Raw genomic sequence first — 18,415 nt, forward strand, 5'->3', positions numbered from 1 at the left:
GGTATAATGTATGAAAATCCGATTTTGTGTTTCTCTGCCAAGTTGTAAGTTTACTGTTGCATATCTTGTTGAATTTTACATGCACATGTGAACTAAAAATTCAAAATATCAAAAAGGTGTACTAACAACGAATAAAAGTGCTTCATACGAAACCGTACGTATAAATCGTCGGAAACGTTACAGCGCTAGTGAGAAGTAATGATGTACATTTTTATAAAGTTGCACATTCCACGGGGATCGCTCGCTAAACTGCTATCGTAACGCTTCGCTGAAGTCGGGACTAAAACTTTTAATATTGGCCGTAGTTACGAAATACCTTGCGCTATACCGAAAAACTTCTTGGAAGGAGTATTGCAGGTCTTAAAATTTGTTTTGTCATATTTTAAGCACTTATATAAAAGTATGTGGTTTTAACTGTGGCCCATGATTATTTTTTAATCTTTTTTGTCTGAAAGCGTTAATATTGTCAGCCTATTAAATCGTGAAAGTAGAGTTTTGCAGTTTTACCAACCATAAGTCGTTATTTGGCTTTTAAATAATATAATCTTTGCCAATAACATACAAGTTCTGTACTTAATCAAAAAAATTGTATATCAACATATTCAAACGACTTTATATTCAAGTTGACACTACCACAACACATTTTTATTATATTCTAGTTAATATTAAGTACATGTACGAATGTCTAGACAGTATAAATGTAACTAACTCACCGTTACGTACCCGTAAACCAGCAGATGTACGTGGAATTAGATTTGTCAGATGGATACTAGTCCTCAGGGAACTGTGCTTAGTCGTGGACGAAGTCTGTGTCCACATACAGTTGTGTGCTTTACACTAGATGTGTAGGTAATTTAGTACCTATTTCAATCTTGATGCTTGGAATATTACATGTCTATATAAAGTCAATTACGATAAACATATGGCTCTCCCGGTGGTTGTTGCTATTATTACATAGCCGTATTCTTTCCGATTTTTGTCACGTCTTGTTACTGTGATCACTTTTAAAGCAGTTGTTTCAATTCAACCAGTTGCCTGATTTTCTACAGCCGATTAATCGAGAATTTAGCATTTAAAATGAACTGAAAAATTTATTAAATCAGATTTTCAACTTAATTGCTTGAAAGGTCGAAGCTAAACAGCATTGTTTTCGATAACATTTATTTTTATCATAAAACCAAGTACCATAATACTCCGACTCGGGTCCGTGCTAACAGATTTTTATACAAAGTTTGCTGTAAACCAAATCAAGAGTGCTTCTCCAAGGTTGTTTTATCACCCTTAGCAGACAGTGGGGTTCTTTGACACTGATGGATAACCCCCGTTGTTCGTTGTCAATAACTGAACCAAATTGATAGAGCACGTATGCAGTTTGCGTTGCGTTTGGTCATTATGTCTGGCTTTTGGAGTGCAGTCTCATTAGGCTTATTTACGTAATTATCAGAGATTAGGTTATGTGCAGAGCGATTTGCTTCGCAGATTTGGAATGAAACATTTCTGTCTAAATTGGAGTGTGTAGCGATTACGAAGAGCGGTAGTTCGTTATATGCATTTAGTGTAGCTGAATGACTCTGATAAGCTTTAAATGTATCATTCTTGCTGACTTTGAGTCCTTCATCATAACAACAGAATTAGACCGAATGAATGAATTAATTAAGACCAAAAATCTGATATCAACATGTATTAGAAAGATTAGCTAGAGATCCGAATAAAAATACATTACTGTAAAATACGTTGTCGTTAGCAGTTTACAGAGTTCGCTAACAATTGACTGATTGATTTATTTTTCCACTAAATGTAGATCTATACTCAAAAACTAATCACAAACAGTCCCCTTGCAAAACTGAAGTTAAACATACTCTTTTTAATACCAGCGACTCTTAATTAAAAAGGGCATTTGAAGGGGTGCGTTTTTTGTAATGACACGACTCATATCGGAAATGAGGCAACCTGTATTACTTTTTGTATACAATATTAGGGTTGTGGAGTAATCCGTATCATCTGCTACTGGGCCAATTATTTCAAAGGGAAGTTGTTCGAACCGCACGTAAGCCGGGCGCGTGGACGCCCTAATTGTTGCCCCCGATAACCAATATGGGCTTAGTAGGGTGGCCACGGCTTTAGGAATATTGTTTGTTGTGAATTTGTGATATTAGTTGGGACTTAGCGTGGGTCGACGTAATTGTGTGTGTAAAGTTCATAGGTTATTGAAGAAAATTAAATTAGTAAGTTGTGCAGGTAACAATGCTTGAAAAGTAAGATTTTTTCAACAACAGACGGCAGGTAAGAAAAGATGCTTAAGTAGTATAAAGCTGTACAGAAGCTTTTTTTATAGTGAAATGTAGACTATTCGCATAATGTAAAAAAAGCTACTTAAGTAGTATTTCAGTATTACAGTTTCCTACTTACGTCATACCTACATTTTCTAATTAGGTTATTCTGTGATGCGAAAGACGGCCGTCAAGACGAGTGATTGATGAACGCTATGACGTCAAATACCATTACTTACTAGATAATGTTATGATAAAAATCACGATGGATTTTTTAGCTTTCTTCATCCATGATGTTTTTGCATTACGGCAGTTTATTGTATGATAAAACTTTTTGCATTGAATCGAAATATTGTGTTTATGATAATAAAATATATTTTAAATTTTTTTTGCTGCTTTCTACAAAACTAAATTATAACTATAATCAAAAATATAAGCTATTAATTTTCATATTTGTTAAGTGGCCTCGTTTAAGATTCTATAAATGAGCAGGCCACATTTTAACAGTTCCACAGAAACCAAATCTACAATGGCGATGTTCGAAATACACAAAAATTCTGTGAAACTACATTACCGCACGTCTTACCTTTAGACTAAAATATAGAAGCTCGGCACATTCCACTCGAGTCGCCACTCTATCCGCTCAGATAAGGCACGTACGGTCCCCCTACTCTGAATGTCAGTGAATTATAAATTATAGAGGTACAGGGTGCGTCATTGTGTCCTTTCTCGGCGACTATAGACCGCAGCGATTGACTGCACCCCGTGGATCAACCGTGACGCATTGCTTTCGCCAAATAGTGCTGTTAACTGCGTCACGCTCGGTATAAAGTCGATGTTTTCAATATATCATGTTCTACTCCGATGGGTGAGTTCTTATAAATTTATTAAATCGAAGGGACATGTCTTGAAATTGCGTAAGGGTCGGTTTTTGATTTCGTTTATGATGAATTGCTTCCATCCGTTTTGTATTATCTTCCGGTTATAAAAACTATGAAAATAATGTTTTTTATTCTTTTACGTGCATTTTACCAATTGTTAAAAGCTTTCAATATTGTATCTTCCTTCTAAAATATTAAAATCCTTTCTTTTACAATATCATGTAACATTAAAAAAGTATCTCTAATATACCAAACCTTTTCAATGTATCTGCAATAAAACTGAAACTACAATACATCATCAGTCGTACCTCCGTTCTACAATAATACTCCCACCCCTTTCTCATCGATCAAAAGCGCTCTAATCGACTAGCGTAACTAAGCCCATCTCTACGTCTAATACGTTCATAAGTGTTGTTGCACAACATTTGCTCCATTATACCCGAGCCCCGGCTGCACATCCCCTCGTAAAAGATTACAATGTAATAAGAACATCGATTAAAAAGCGTACCAGTTTTGTACCACTGCACTAACAAGAATAAATCATGCCTTTTTGTCGACAATTCTTTGGGCGTCCCTATTTTGTAATAGCTCTATTTTAACGCAAATTAATATTGATGAACCGTAAAATACATTTGAATGGGACTTTGAACCAAATATTTTTGTGATAGCTAAATACAATTCACGTTTGACGCAAAGAATTTGGTGGTCACCCTCAGTTTCAGGTTCACAATAGATTTAACATGTCGCAGCGGGGGCTTTTGGTTACCCTATGTCATTCAGGAAATATTTTTTTCTTGGAATTCTACGGGGATAACGTTACCCCGCATAATTCTTAGATTAATAAAATAAGTATGTATGTGCAATAATAAATTCAGCCGTACGGTGTCTTACTATATTTCGTAGAAAAATAATAGCCCTCTTCGTCCCCTATTACCAAAATTCCTAGAAAACACGTGAAATGTGAGTGCGTAGGCGTCAATAAAGGTCAGATCTATTGTCATAAATAAATAATACGCAGGAACATTTTCAATACATTTATTTTCATATAAAAATGCGCTTTCGTTTTGTCGCAGTCCGGCTACAAGCTGACAAACTTACATACGAATAACATTTATTTAAGCTGGTACATGAAGAAGCGAATGACTACCAAAGTTTTGTTGCTCTTTAATTTGCAATTTGTTCAACGAACTGTGTAATTCTATTGCTCGGAATTGCCTCTATTGAAGGCTTCAGTGACTATTTGATGGATAAATTGGACTCGATTGCTGGATTCATTTAGTTGGAAAAGTTAAGGCTATTATACCCTCAAACTTTGACGACTAGCTCGCAGCCGAGATCTAGTTAGACGTCAGGGATAGTTAGTAAGTTCTAGATACTTCTGTTGAAGACAAATGTCAACGCATTTGTGAAGTTCGTGCGCTACACTAACAAATGATCGACAGTCGCGGCTCAGCAAAAAACATTCTTAACATTTATTTAGCTTATTCGCACAACTTTATCCTACGAGTTATTCATAAATTCTTTTAAAGGCGCTGTATGAAATTAAAAACATCAGAAAGTCAAGGTACAAGATGTAGATAAATATTATAATAAAAATATCTTAGATACAATTAAGCAGTTATAAAAACATTTCTGAGCTCATTCGTAATAGCTGCTAAATTGTGTAATGACGGTATAAAACACTTTTACGGCGACATTCGGCAATTTAGCAATCTGCTTCGAATGAGCCGACACGCTGCAAACAAAGAACAGTAGTTTTGTCGTGTTCTCTTAATATTAACTAACGTTGTGTGACTACGCGAGACTTTAAACGTTGGAAACTCTTTTGTGATGTATATTGTGTTCTAAAATATATTAAAACGACTGTTCTTTATTTGTGTCGTTTGAACATACCTTAATTCATTACAATAAGTAGGAATATCTGAATAACCTTACATAAACTAACAGGTATACATTACCTAACTAACACTTTGTTTATAAAATTAAACATGACACTTATTCGGTAGCTTACACAACGGTAAGCCGTAGCGTCCTAACAGTAGTGTCTCATACAGTGAAAGAATGACGAAATAATTCTGACTCAGTTTTTTATATTGAGATGAGATGCGTATGAGACTAAACAGTACAATAAAAACATATTTACAGTCTTAAGTTAGTATTTACAAGACTTAAAAATAAACTTACGACTACAGTATCAGATTTTTTTTCATTAAAATTAAAGGCAAATTCTCTTAAGTAACTAAACAAACCGGCAAAACCATATTAAGTAATTGAAACATTCAGTTTCACGACGTCTTGTGATGACTATAAAAATATTCTTGATAAAATATTAAGTAAATAATAGAGAGAAATATAGAAAATGTCTTTTTAGATATCATTCAGAATATCGAAGTAAACTCTTTAAAAATAAATAAACAATGTGATCCAGTAATATTTTATCCTATATACACTAACATATAATACCCTCATTAAGAAATACATACACTAAAAGGCACATATCGTACCTCTTGAAGCAACGGTATCTTTCAAGAAATGCATAAAGTGCAAAATAGTTCCATTGTCAAAGACGAGAATATCTTCAACAACATCGCTTTAGAAAATGGTATACAATACTCGCATTACAATTAGATGTTATAAAAATATATAGTTATTATGTGAAGATAAACAAATCTAGATAGACAGTAAAGCTGAATACTTAAGTAAACTTTTGGCAGTTTTAAAATACTGGTCGCGCTCACAAACATGTACACAAGCATATCGAATGTAACGTACATTTAACATTCATTATCATGTAATCCTTTATTTTGTTCGTCATTGGCTTAAACAGCAGAGTTCTTTCCAATGATAGGTCCTCCACTCGTAGCGTATACTCTGTGGCCATCGAACTCAACGGATGAGTTTCTCTTGATAGCGTCATCTCCTGTGTCCTTCAGTGGCTCCTTTTCATCCCTGTGATACCAATTTCGTATTAGATATTGATTGTACTTAACTTAAATGATATTGGCGTTTATTTACAGCACTATGATTTTCTGATGCTACGTTTGCAAATTATTTACATCGTAAAACTGGTTTAGAAAATATTACGAAAATGAATGATCATCAAATCACATTTGAAATATAAACAGTTTTAAACCGAAAAACGTAACATCAGCCAAATCTATTTTATGTCTACGCATTAATGGATGTTGATATGAAATAAATATGTTACTCAGGTAATGAAGGGTGAAAGGTCAATAAAGCGAACACAACAGAAAGCCAGCGATTAATGTATAATACAAGTCGGCAGACACTGCAAACACAAAACACAATGCACAAACCAAAACAGACAGTATAAAATAGTTGTATGATATGAATATTTGAGTTTCTTACACTGGCGTGGTCGGTACATAACTACACGAGGTTGATATGAGGCAGCATTGGGAAAGACAAATATTTTATGTTAGTGGATTGTGCAAATAGTAAAACAGCTAAAGTCAAACTATGAAAACCTGTGACAATAGACAAAAGTGCATTAGGAAAAGTTACACACAACCGGAGATAGAGGGATCACAAAACAAAAGATAAAATAAAAACAAAAGTTCATAACTGTCGGAGTGGTAATTGTCGAAAGAGATGTTCCAGTTAAATAGAACTTGGCGAAAAAGATCGGTTTTGAAAAGACGTGGCACCTGCTTACTATTAAAATTCACACAAATTATTGCTATTATTAAATTAGTAATTCTGAAAAAGCGGCACTGTACACTACTACACAACTACACAACACTTTTATCTTCAATCCAAAGCATTACGTTTTCTATAATAATACTCCATTGCTATGTACAAAAGGCAGATCGCGAAGCTCTTCGTTGGATTATTTACAAATTGCTCAGCCCCAGCGAAAAGTCTTATACATACTTTTCCGCAGTTTAATAAATGGATAAATTATAGTCCTCTCAAACCAAATGAATTTTGGTCGGGAAGTTTCTCCTCACGAGGGCCGAACCATATCATCCGCACAAACAAAGCATGCAGGCAGTCTCAAGGTTTCGTATGGCTATTGTGTGGTGCCTTACGTAGGGGTCGGCACGAGCTTGACCGGCGGCGGCAGGGGCGCGGGGGAGGGCGGCGCGCGCGGCTTCGTGCTGCAATAAGGGAGCGGGAAGCGCCAACCGTACAGACTAGCGGGCAGAAACATCTCTCATCGACACTAACACTTATTACGGAACACGGGATTACAAAGGGCAGGCTTCAACATGATTAACACAAGGAGAAATACATATAGATAGTAACAATCGTCATTTACGAAAGTTTGGAAAGGAACGGTTATGATGTCGATGAAGTGCTATCTGATGAACTGGTTTTGGTAATAAAGACTTTGAATAAGTTCTTGAAGAGAGCTAAGAATTATGAAGATTTTTTACCTTCCCAATTTGGCTTCGTCGTCATTGTGCTTCTTGCCGCGTTTGCCGCACATTGTCGCAATGACTCCCTGTCGTCTGAAGCACAGGAGGAGTAAGTCCACGATGAGTAGGCAGATGAATACTCCAGCGAGTGCCACTCCAATTATGGTTCCACTCGACAACATCTGCGGTGGCGCAAATCCGGAACGTTCAACCCCTGTTAAATAAATTTCGATATAATTTTTTGCATATCAATTATAAGAGCAGTAGAAGCAGAATACCGGTTGCTAAAAGGATAAAAGCCAGAGTGATTCAAATTACGAGGTAAACTCATCTACTGCTCTTTAATGGTTAGTTTATGAATCGTGTCACAGAAGCTGAAGATGTTAGATGACATGTGAGTGATTGTAATAAATGCAGTTTCAGCTCGTGTGTACTTCATAGAATGAGTAAGTATTAGATATACACAGATTATAATTATACGTGTACTGAGCAATAAACATTCATTGCAATCAGCGTTTTTGACAAACAGGGAGTGCTTTCAGATAAAGAAATCGTGCACCCAATCACCGGTAACTATTCTATTTAAACGACTCATCAAAGTGTTTGGTAGAAAGCTCTCCTCTAGAATGAAATGGGGTTTGAATGGAAATGAAATGATGACCAATGACAGAAACGAAAGATGATGATGCATAAGTCGAAGATCTTAAAATTAATGATAACAATAATAATATAATCATAAGAAAGAAAAGTTGTCAAGATGCAAACATTCCAAATGATTTTGTTTATCGCAAAATAAATGTTCAAACCCCATGACAAGTTTTGTAACTCTATTTAAGCGGTACCGGAATCTATTGTAAACAATAATAACAATTTTGTAACGATAAAAATATTAAAAATCAACTAGGTATTGGATGGATATCTATAACCCATCACCTTAGTATAATATAATAATATAAATATTCTTAATTAAATGGATATTACACATTATAAATTGCTGTTTGAAAAATGTTATCGATGAAAAAACACGTCGTAAATAAATGTTGATTAAACCTAACATTTTTCAAGCAACAGTGGTATAAAAATCTTCTACAAAGAAATCCTAAAACCTGGTGAAACTGCCAATAGAAGTAGCGAGGGTGGCATACGCTAGGATCACAACATTTAGTGGCGTGGCGGGGGTTACTATGTTGGCAATTCCATAAGTTACACCATCCATGCTTAGAAAAAAATAACTGGGCATGACTAGGGTGACTTAGAAAACCCAAAAATTAAAAATATCTAACATCGTTGTCATCTAATATGACTACTAAGGTAAAGGTAAAAATGGTAAATACTGAAATGTATACAGGAGTCGGTATGTTTAGTCGTCGATGTTGGGACCATGCTACTGGTACAATGTGAATCAAATCAGCGTTTGAAGGGTGTACATGAAGTTCATGCAATAGTAATTAGTACATTCCAAAGGAAACTATGCAGCAGGATTATTAACTATTAAAAATATCATATTAATGTAAAATTATATTTACCCAAATTTCAGTCAGGGCGACACATACACACTTGTGTAACGATCAACATTCAAAAGGGTTAATGGACTTCTTGATAAGCATCTTGACAGCTTTCTTTTCGATCTCTTATTACAGTTAAGTTATTAGTTCAATGAGGTACATTTGAGGGATGAGGGTTATATCTAATTTGAATGGGATTTGGTGATGGTAGTTAATAGCAAAAATGAATGAAGTTGTAACCGCCCCATATTATTATGTCACTCGTATAATACATTTTTGATATGGTACATTTCAACTGTATATAACCTCATTCATTTTCTTTACTATACACAAAACTACAAATAGCCAATTTGTTTTGAAAACATTTATTATTTTTCACATTGGTCATTTTTTCTCCTAAAACAGATCACAATTCTGAACTCCTTGCAATTATAGTAGAACTTTTGGCTAACTACATTATATTTTCAACCCTCAATAATGTTCAACATTCATATTCCCTTCTATCTCCATTTATCATTTAGATGGACGTTTGCCTTCCCCACCTTTATTCTATATCAAAAGACAAAATAGTCATCAAAAATTCGTACACAAATCTTATGAATCCTTATACAACTCTCTATGTTAAAATGTAATGGATGCCTTAATTTTTGGCATTATTTCTTAATTAACACTATGTTACGCTTTTATATTTTGGCAGTGTTAATTTATTAGCCGTTAAATTACCTATGTCATATTATATTTAGTTTAAAAATAACTATCGAATAAACTTTCAATATAATTTAAATGCCACGTGGAAATCATAATAGGATATAATAATATATATACTTATAATAATAATAGTTCATGATAAATTCACACAACTGGAACCACTAAAGTTCAGAAATCATTTTATGATATTTTCAAACACAAGCAACATTTACACTTATTTACACATTAACAAATTGCTTTATCACAACAAGTATTTTCCCTAAATAACAACAGTCGTCTTTGGACTTGCTTAATTTAGAAGATTATTATATTATTTAACTAGTAGTTTATATTAGGTAGTATGTTATAAATATCGTCGATAAGATTTCCACTTTAGTGTGAGCCCATCTGAAAGGACTGGGACATCCATTTGGGTTACCTAGAAAATATTTATAATGATAAATACTTATAGTTAATAAGGCAAATAAAATGTTCTACTATAAAAAATGAATGAAAAGAAAATATAGGCAATTTAAACTTACCATCGGTAATAAATTAACACCAACATAATATAAACTCGTCAATTTGAAATTTAAAAACTATAAAAGTACATCATAATTAACTTCAAATTATAGTCATACTCAAATACTATGAGTAACTTTAAATCATAATAATATAAAATAATAAAAATGCATGCCAAAATACAACGTTTCAAACACACTCCTCACAATTGCAATTATTTTGTAAAAATATTTGTACATTTTAAAAATTATTATTTTGTAAAGGCAAGATTGTACAATAAAAATAAAAAGGTAAAATTAATTAGTACTTCAAAAATCATTCAGAAAAACGAAGAAAAAATAAATAACACAAAAATGGTTAACAAGCGGATGTCTTACTCTATGTATACTTGTACTTGATAAAAGAAAAGCAAAACTTAGAACCAAAAAGTAATCATAATACATAAAGAAATAAATTCGTTGTAAAAATATTTTACAGGAGCACGTTAAAAATAAATATCGAAGGCGCACAAAACACTAGTTCGAGGTCACAGTTCACAAAACGAAACACAAAACAAAGGTGAATAGGCTCAAGAAGTGAGAGATGGTCGTTGCTTTTGAATATATTGGCTCTGAGGCGGTGTAAACGTCGTAGAAGCCGGCCCTTATTGGGACCTCGTTACTCTCCTGATTGTACTCACCGAGAGCGGTTTGGACGTAAAGTTGGGCAGGCAGGGAAAATCCGAGGACGTTGCGGGCCCGCACCTGCATTCTGTAGCGAGTGTCTGGGTGGAGGCCACGTACTTCGTAACTGATTGCCTCGAGGGACTTGAGCTCCTCAACGACACATTGAGATTCAGATGCAATGCGCCATTCACCTGTTATTTTCTGAACCTAAACGAACACGATAACCAAATATGATGAAAAATTATAACACATTCTTAGAATCCTTCATGCTTTTTTAGTAAAATGTTTTATATTATTCGCAAAAACTGATACTGATACGAGCTAAACATTCAATTCACGAGAGGCTTAGAGATAAGGCAAAACTACGATAAAGTAATAAGTTTATCCATTTCTATCATCTTATGAAAGCGAAATAAATCATCCAGACAACAAATCTATTCAGAGCGTGTGTATTGTGTGTCGAAATGGGAATATTATATAAAGTAAGAATACAATAAAAAACTTACGGGGCAGTAGTTGATCTCATACATATCGATAGGTTCTCCATTGTTGGCGGGCACTCTCCATCTCAGCTCGTATCTGTCTGCGTATTTGCCATGAATAAGCGATTCCGGGCTTTCGTTTTCCCACCATTTCGGTTGTTCCGGTGGTGACCTGAGGGAAAATTTAAATTCATTACGTTGTAAAAGAAAGTAAACATTGTTTGTTAGAGAGTTTCCAACTGATATGAAGAATTCTCTTACCTTCTGGGCATAATTACAGTGATAGGAGCACCCCAGCTACCGGGTCCGACTTGATTGACAGCCGCAAATCGGAAATCATAGGTGAACATCGGTCTCAAATTTTCCACGATGTACGGTGAGTTGGCCGACCAAGTCCTATTCTGAGCGAGGTTCCAATCGAAATTGCCATTTTCCTTGTATTGGGCTGTGTAGGCCAATATTGGTGGTCCCATTTCTTCGGCAGGGCCAACGATATTGAATGATACTGATGTTGCTGTTATTGTTTCTTGGCGAGCCTACGAAATAGGAACATATATAATGAATATATACGAAAGAAAGACTATTTTAAACCTTAACACGTGTTGGCGTACCTTTCAATTCTACGAAATGTATAATTACTAGAATTCCTCTAAATCACAGAACCTCAGAGACTTAACGAAAATTTGCTTGAATTAACAATACGTAGGTATGTTAGTGATAAGCCGAAGAAACTTGGTTTATTTAAAGCCTTATTTAACCACATTCGTAGTCTAATTTGAATCCATTATTACTAAAATCTGTACCTGAGTGGTGTGCCTAATGTAATCTAATTACGTTTGCTTTTAGCCGATTAAATATGAATGGTATTGTCTTAAATAGCCTGATATTGGGTATTATCGATTGACTTTGTATTTGAAATCACAATGATTTGTAGGGTAATGGATATATTATGCTTTCCTAGATTTATATCTACCTTTTACGTTATCAGTAGTAATATTTACCTTTTTTATACCCATAGATAAATTACTGTGATAAATCTTTTATTGAGAAATAGCTACTTTCAAAATTGTAACCAACATTTCATTGGAATTATTTTTATTTGTTTTTCAATCTAGACTTAGTACTATCTATAAGTTATAATCATCGTCAAATCATAAATCATCTATTTTCCGAGCTATATTATAAACTTTTTTCCTTCCAACATAACACTAACAATCAAAATGAATCAATGAAAAAACCATTATATACTACTTACTTGAACGACGGGGCCAGGAGGGAAAGCTTCACGGAACTGAATGATGTATTCAGCCTCACCCAGCGTGTTTGTAGCAATACACTTGTAAACACCGTACAGGCCTCGGTCCGTGGGCGTCACGATCACGTAGCTTGATGGACCCGAGCCGTAGATCTTCACTTGAGGAGTCTCTACCAAGTCTAACTCGCGGAACCTATAAATTTATACTTTTGGTCAAATAGTCGTCAAAGATATCGAATTATTTTATAATGCCTATATGAAATACGAAACATAAATATAGTTTTCACATATTCACTTTTATAGAAAATCGTCATCAAAGTAATCAGATGCTTAATTACAACTCTGGTATGTGGTCTATTTATAAACAGTGTTTACATTTTCAACCCAGTATTTACTTGTACGCTCACTGAATACAAACAAAGAAAGGATTATTCCAGATTAAATCCAAAAGCACAGCTAATAAGATAATTTGGTAACATGTAAGTAAAATGGCTACAATAAAGAGTCCTCTTTATTTGAACAACGTACCTCCATTTAATGGTAGCGTTCGGGATACTCTGCGCGGTACAACTTAAATTGGCGGGACGTCCGTTCCAGCTCCAGATAGGGATCGTAGGCATGTGCTCGAATGTCGGCTTGAACTGAACTGTCAAGTGACCGTTCTTTCTTGCTTCTCCACCTAAAATAATACAAAACATTCATTCATATTATACAATAATATTAAGTATAAATAAATATCTTTGGAACTTTAAAAGAGAAATAGATTCGTATTTCAAATATTACCATCGTTTTCAGCAACACACTCGTACAGTCCATCATCAGTTCTGTTTAACTTAGTGATAGTGATAACTCCACTAGATTCCATCTGGTCACCAGTCTGCCGACTGCTCGTTTCGATCGTAATTCTAAAAGAAAACATTAAAATTTTCGTAAATGCAAATTAAGTTGGAGACTTGAAAACATCTGTTTTTTCGTAACGAGCAGTTTAAAACATTCAACAGGAGGGTTTAAGGAAAGCTATAAACGTGATTTAAGATGTTAGAGTAAACGTAAGCATTAGGCAACACCTGAGGCCATTAAGGAGACAGTAAAACACCATTGTTACTGGCAAGTGTCTTACCTGCCGTCGTCGTTAGGCCCATTCAGAAAGCGGTCAGGACTGCTCAATTTGCGGAAACTAATACGTGGAGCGGGCCGCCCGGTCGCTTTACACTCTAATCTACCCTCTTGTTTCTCCGGCGCGGTGGTGTTGTACAGTTCGAATATTTTAGGCGGCACTAGGACTTCCACTTCAATTTCGGTCTCGTTTTGCCCAGCTTGGTTTACAGCGCTGCAAATGTACTTGCCGTAGTCAGCCGCTTCGACGCGATCGATAAGTAAGAGACCTGTGTTTTCTTGGACGCTGAATCGTGAAGTCGACGCCAAATTCTAATAGAAATAAAAGAAAATGAGTATTTTTAACCGTCTACTATTTCTATCCGATAATTACCAATTTTGTTTTAGAGTACGTACCTCGCGAGTTGACGCCTTGATCCAAGAGTAAGTTGGGTTTGGTTTTCCTCTAGCTTTACAAGAAATAGCGGCACTTTCACCTTCCTTGATCTCTACTCTAGGCTCACGCTCTTCCATTTCTGGTGCGGTATAAACCTATAAGCCACAATTTAAAATCAATTAAATCCTTTTAAAAATAGACGAATAAGAATTAAATTATGATAAAGGCTACCAAACTGGAATACAATGCACACAATATTTTTTATTTTAATGTCTTACTTCAAGTTTGATGTTCCTTTCAGCCAGTTCACCAGTTTGGATGACAACGGCACGACACGTGTAAGTTCCATCATCGCTCTCTTCTACACCTTTGATCATCAATCCGTTTGTGTGAATTACGTAGCGGTCACCGGTCGCAATCTACGAAAGACATGAAATACCTTATTGTAATAAGAACATTAGAAATACAACTATACCATTCAATTCCAAATGACAATGATTTTCTTTTTCTTATAAATACTTTCACATATAGTAAATAATTTTAAAAGAATATGGAGATTTACTTACAGGATTTCCTTCCTTGAACCAATCAACGGAGGGTGCTGGCTCAGCAGTAACTTCGCACATAATTTTAAAGTCTTTCCCTTTAGTAGCATACTGGTTCTCATTAGCGTTTGTCCATGTAATGGCAACTAAAACAAAATTAAAATGTTAGCAAGCTAATTTCCTGCAGGCTTTACTCCAAGTAAAATGAAAAATCTTTTGAAGGTGATTTAGTTTTCCTTAAAGCTTTTACGCTGCATTTTCCTTTATCTTCGAAAGCTTTACAAGGACACATGTGAACTTGTAATGTAATAAGTTGTGAACAAATTTGATTACTTGAACATACTTTACCGCTTGGAAGGATTACGTTTTATAAAACATTTCAAAAACACTTTATATGTACATATAATCACTTTAGGTAACCATTATACTTCTGATAAAAAATTTTTTTTTAATGATTACCTAATAACATAAGTACGACACTAACTAATGTTACCGTAACGTGATCGGCTGTAATTTGTTTTGGGCTTGGCAAAAAACTCAAAGCCAAAAAAGGTACAAGACAACTTGGAAAAACACGTCAAGTTGTCAATTTCTTTAAGAACATGACTGATGACATAATACAATAGTTTCACTTACTGAAAGTGTCCAGTACAACGCTAGCGCTGAGTGGCATGTTAGTGTAAGTGGCGACGCAGGTGTAGTTGCCAGCCATGGCGGTAGTGATCGACGATATGTACAGCAGTTGCAGCTGTTTCGCTGGCATCGGTTCCGTGTATATCTCTGGTCGGGTGCCCGTGCTAAAATGTTATGACAAATGTTTTATTACTTTTGTTTTTGATAGGAGTAGAACTGTTCTGTTTTTATACAGTTGCTCTATTTCTGTATTAGGCAGGCTCTGTTGCGTTTTTGGTTACGAAGACTTAATACATTAATAGCGTTGTAAACCAAGTGTAATTACCTACTACTAAGGTATCTCTATAGTCTAAAAAAACGCTACAACATAATGAAAACATGCTATTAAAATTGACCAACTAAGCTACGATGAACGTGTATAAAATTTATATTATGAGCTATTCCTTAGCTTCGTCTATCTAAGAGCCTATGTCTGCAATTAAATCTTGCAAGAAATCTTTTAGTCTAGTACTTACGCAGCCTCATTGATAACAAGTCCTTTAGGGTCCTTCCATTGTGGCTGTGTGACAAGCGCTGGGTCGGGAGCGTCCACTTGACACGTCAGTACAACTGACTTGCCCACCGCCACCGTCTGCTGCTTCTGCACCGGGAATATCCTCAGGGTTTGGCCAGAACATCCTGCAAAGAAAATAGCATTTTAGAAATGTTTCTACTATATTAAGTTGTTAATTTCATAAAGGGTAATTTTGAGTTCTTTACTGCTACTAATATTAATTTAACAGAGATTTTAATTGATGTATAGATAGTTATCCACAGTTTAAAATATCAATTAGCTGTAACTTAAAGAATCGTATTTTAAAATCAACCCGTGCTCTTTCATCAGAATTTTTACATAGCATGTAACCTTAAAATCGTAGTTCGTTTATCTTTCAAAGTTCTATCAGAATAGACTGCAAATTACGATTTATTCAAGATTCATTCATAAAGTATATCACTTGCATACAGACTACACTATCTTATATCACGTCAATCGCACACGTCCTCTCCTATTATGCCAATGTGTTTCGATACGGGCACTCGTCATCGTTCATTGACGCTTCCCGTACAATACGCATACATACCTCTATACCGATAAAGTTTTCAATCAAATAACAAATATGAATAAAATACCAGTGGTTAGTTTATGAATCAAACAATATGTTGTTTCAATTTATAGCGTTATTTTTCAGTTATTAAATAAATTGATCACTTTTGTATATTTGATTCAATTTTAGATTCTGGTATTTATGTAAATAGCAAATACGAATAACATATGAATAGATTTGATGTAATAGGAATAAAAGGTACGGAGCTATTTTTAGAATTTGAACTATATAATCGTTAGTAGTGATGTGGTACACGAGTGGTCTCCCACGCGAAGGGAGGGTTAAATCTCAGGGAACCTTTGACATTTGGAAGTTATTTACGTATTATGAATTGATTCATGCGCTGCAAAACATTATGAGGAAAGTCCACTTAGCAAATAAGAACGCGTTTTAATATTAATTTTATCGCAGGACCTCAATAAATTTGTAAAGGTTGTAAAGATTTTTTTGTAAAACAGCCGGAACAAAAGCTGAGGCGTGCCACTGATAAATAAATATAAGAATAAAAAGACCTACAATAGAACTGATAGTTAACATGGCACAGAAATACCGAAAATGTTTGTCTCAAGCAACTTCCATGTCTACAAACTTAAACAAGTCCCGCTTTCATTAGAAAATTAGCAACATTTGGATGCAGATAAACAAAATGGACGGTCCCTGTTGCAAGCATAACTCTGTAATTAAGTTTACCGCAATTTATTCGGGGGCACGTGACGGTGGTACTTATTAGAGCTCTTTCATATCCCTCGGTGACCACACGCTTGGTTAATTACCAAGTGCATAGAATTCGTGCGTGTCCCAAAACACAAGAAACTCGTCAAGACTGAGTGAGTTTTCTCGTAGATAATACAGAGATGAGTGAATTGTTAGAAACTTGTTTCATTAAAGACATTTTGTGCTCTTTTCTAAGTTTTAATTAGCATTAAAATGAGCTCTCTTTTAAACAAACCTATTTTTTTATTTAAGACAATATGCTTTATTGCGGGTAAGCAAAAGACGCTAGACCAAGAGACGCGAATGTTGCAACTGTAGTCTTCATCTACTCCCGCGACAGTATAATGACTTTACGTATTACGTACTTATATATTATTCCAAAAAAAATACAGATATAACGTAGATGTACAAACATAAACATATTTCACGCTTTATAAGTGTATGAAAAAATGTCGTAGAGAAATAACTCAGCAGCAGTAGCAGCACCGGCTGGCTTTTATAGCTATGTAACACGTTATCTCATTCACCGTACATCTAAGGCATCAACTCGAGTGTTGTCAACTCTATTCATGTGGGCACGTCTCGTTATTGCAGGGATTCTCAACCGTTACCATCCACGCAACACCCAAGGATTTATTTTTTAGGGTTATACCCGAAAATATGGAAGTACCCCTTCTTGTAACTTCGCACGGGTGTCCCTTAAGAAAAGTTGTAGAATTTTGGGGTGCTGTTTTGAAGTAGCGTTGTTTAAGTTACTTGTTTTACGTGAACATTTTTCTTATTGTTTTCTATAAAAAAAACGATGCATCTATTTTAAAGACCGTTTTGCTTACAACTGCAACATAGATCGGAAGGGATAACAAACGGTTTTCTTTTAAGACTATCTAGTCCAATATATGTCAACTGTACATCAGAGCAGCTTAAACTTCTGAACGGTTAACGCTTTGATGACAGTCTTGACCACTGTTTAGACTTCCTTCTGCGCATCGAAACAGCTAACCCACAACTTTGTGGTCACATCATGGACGGATCATCAAAGACGGTTATGTGTAGGTGCTCGATACGGTATAATCGGTATCGTTTTTTGTACGGTGCGTAGCGGCTTATAGTCTAACAACTTAGAAGAGCCTTGGGATGCACGGATTATCTAGATTATAATTAAATATTATTTGTTGCATAAGCCTGATGTTCGGGTCACTGATGTTCTAAATTCTTAATTTTCTATACCCTCCTACAG

The 18,415-nt window shown here is 35.1% G+C and overlaps 1 protein-coding gene across 3 annotated transcripts in view; it reads right to left on the bottom strand.

The window, feature by feature from the left end:
• Positions 1 to 4,172: 4,172 nt before the first annotated feature.
• Positions 4,173 to 18,415, bottom strand: part of Fas2 (neural cell adhesion molecule fasciclin 2) — a 120,538-nt gene continuing 106,295 nt past the window's right edge. Inside the window, exons 2-16 of one of the 3 annotated variants that reach the window (XM_076121302.1) lie at positions 15,835 to 15,997; positions 15,323 to 15,483; positions 14,708 to 14,832; positions 14,420 to 14,560; positions 14,162 to 14,296; positions 13,770 to 14,077; positions 13,433 to 13,554; positions 13,178 to 13,328; positions 12,650 to 12,842; positions 11,656 to 11,930; positions 11,419 to 11,566; positions 10,927 to 11,119; positions 7,552 to 7,747; positions 7,204 to 7,272; positions 4,173 to 6,100 (exon numbers count right to left, since the gene is read on the bottom strand). In XM_076121302.1, the coding sequence (XP_075977417.1) occupies positions 5,971 to 6,100; positions 7,204 to 7,272; positions 7,552 to 7,747; positions 10,927 to 11,119; positions 11,419 to 11,566; positions 11,656 to 11,930; positions 12,650 to 12,842; positions 13,178 to 13,328; positions 13,433 to 13,554; positions 13,770 to 14,077; positions 14,162 to 14,296; positions 14,420 to 14,560; positions 14,708 to 14,832; positions 15,323 to 15,483; positions 15,835 to 15,997 (2,510 nt within the window). In that variant the 3' untranslated portion in view covers positions 4,173 to 5,970. Of the gene's footprint in view, positions 6,101 to 7,203; positions 7,309 to 7,551; positions 7,748 to 10,926; positions 11,120 to 11,418; positions 11,567 to 11,655; positions 11,931 to 12,649; positions 12,843 to 13,177; positions 13,329 to 13,432; positions 13,555 to 13,769; positions 14,078 to 14,161; positions 14,297 to 14,419; positions 14,561 to 14,707; positions 14,833 to 15,322; positions 15,484 to 15,834; positions 15,998 to 18,415 lie in introns of all 3 variants that reach the window. The other 2 variants (XM_076121301.1, XM_076121303.1) reach the window with 2 other exon arrangements.

Source organism: Anticarsia gemmatalis, chromosome 12, assembly GCF_050436995.1.
Source record: "Anticarsia gemmatalis isolate Benzon Research Colony breed Stoneville strain chromosome 12, ilAntGemm2 primary, whole genome shotgun sequence".
NCBI lineage: Eukaryota > Metazoa > Arthropoda > Insecta > Lepidoptera > Erebidae > Anticarsia > Anticarsia gemmatalis.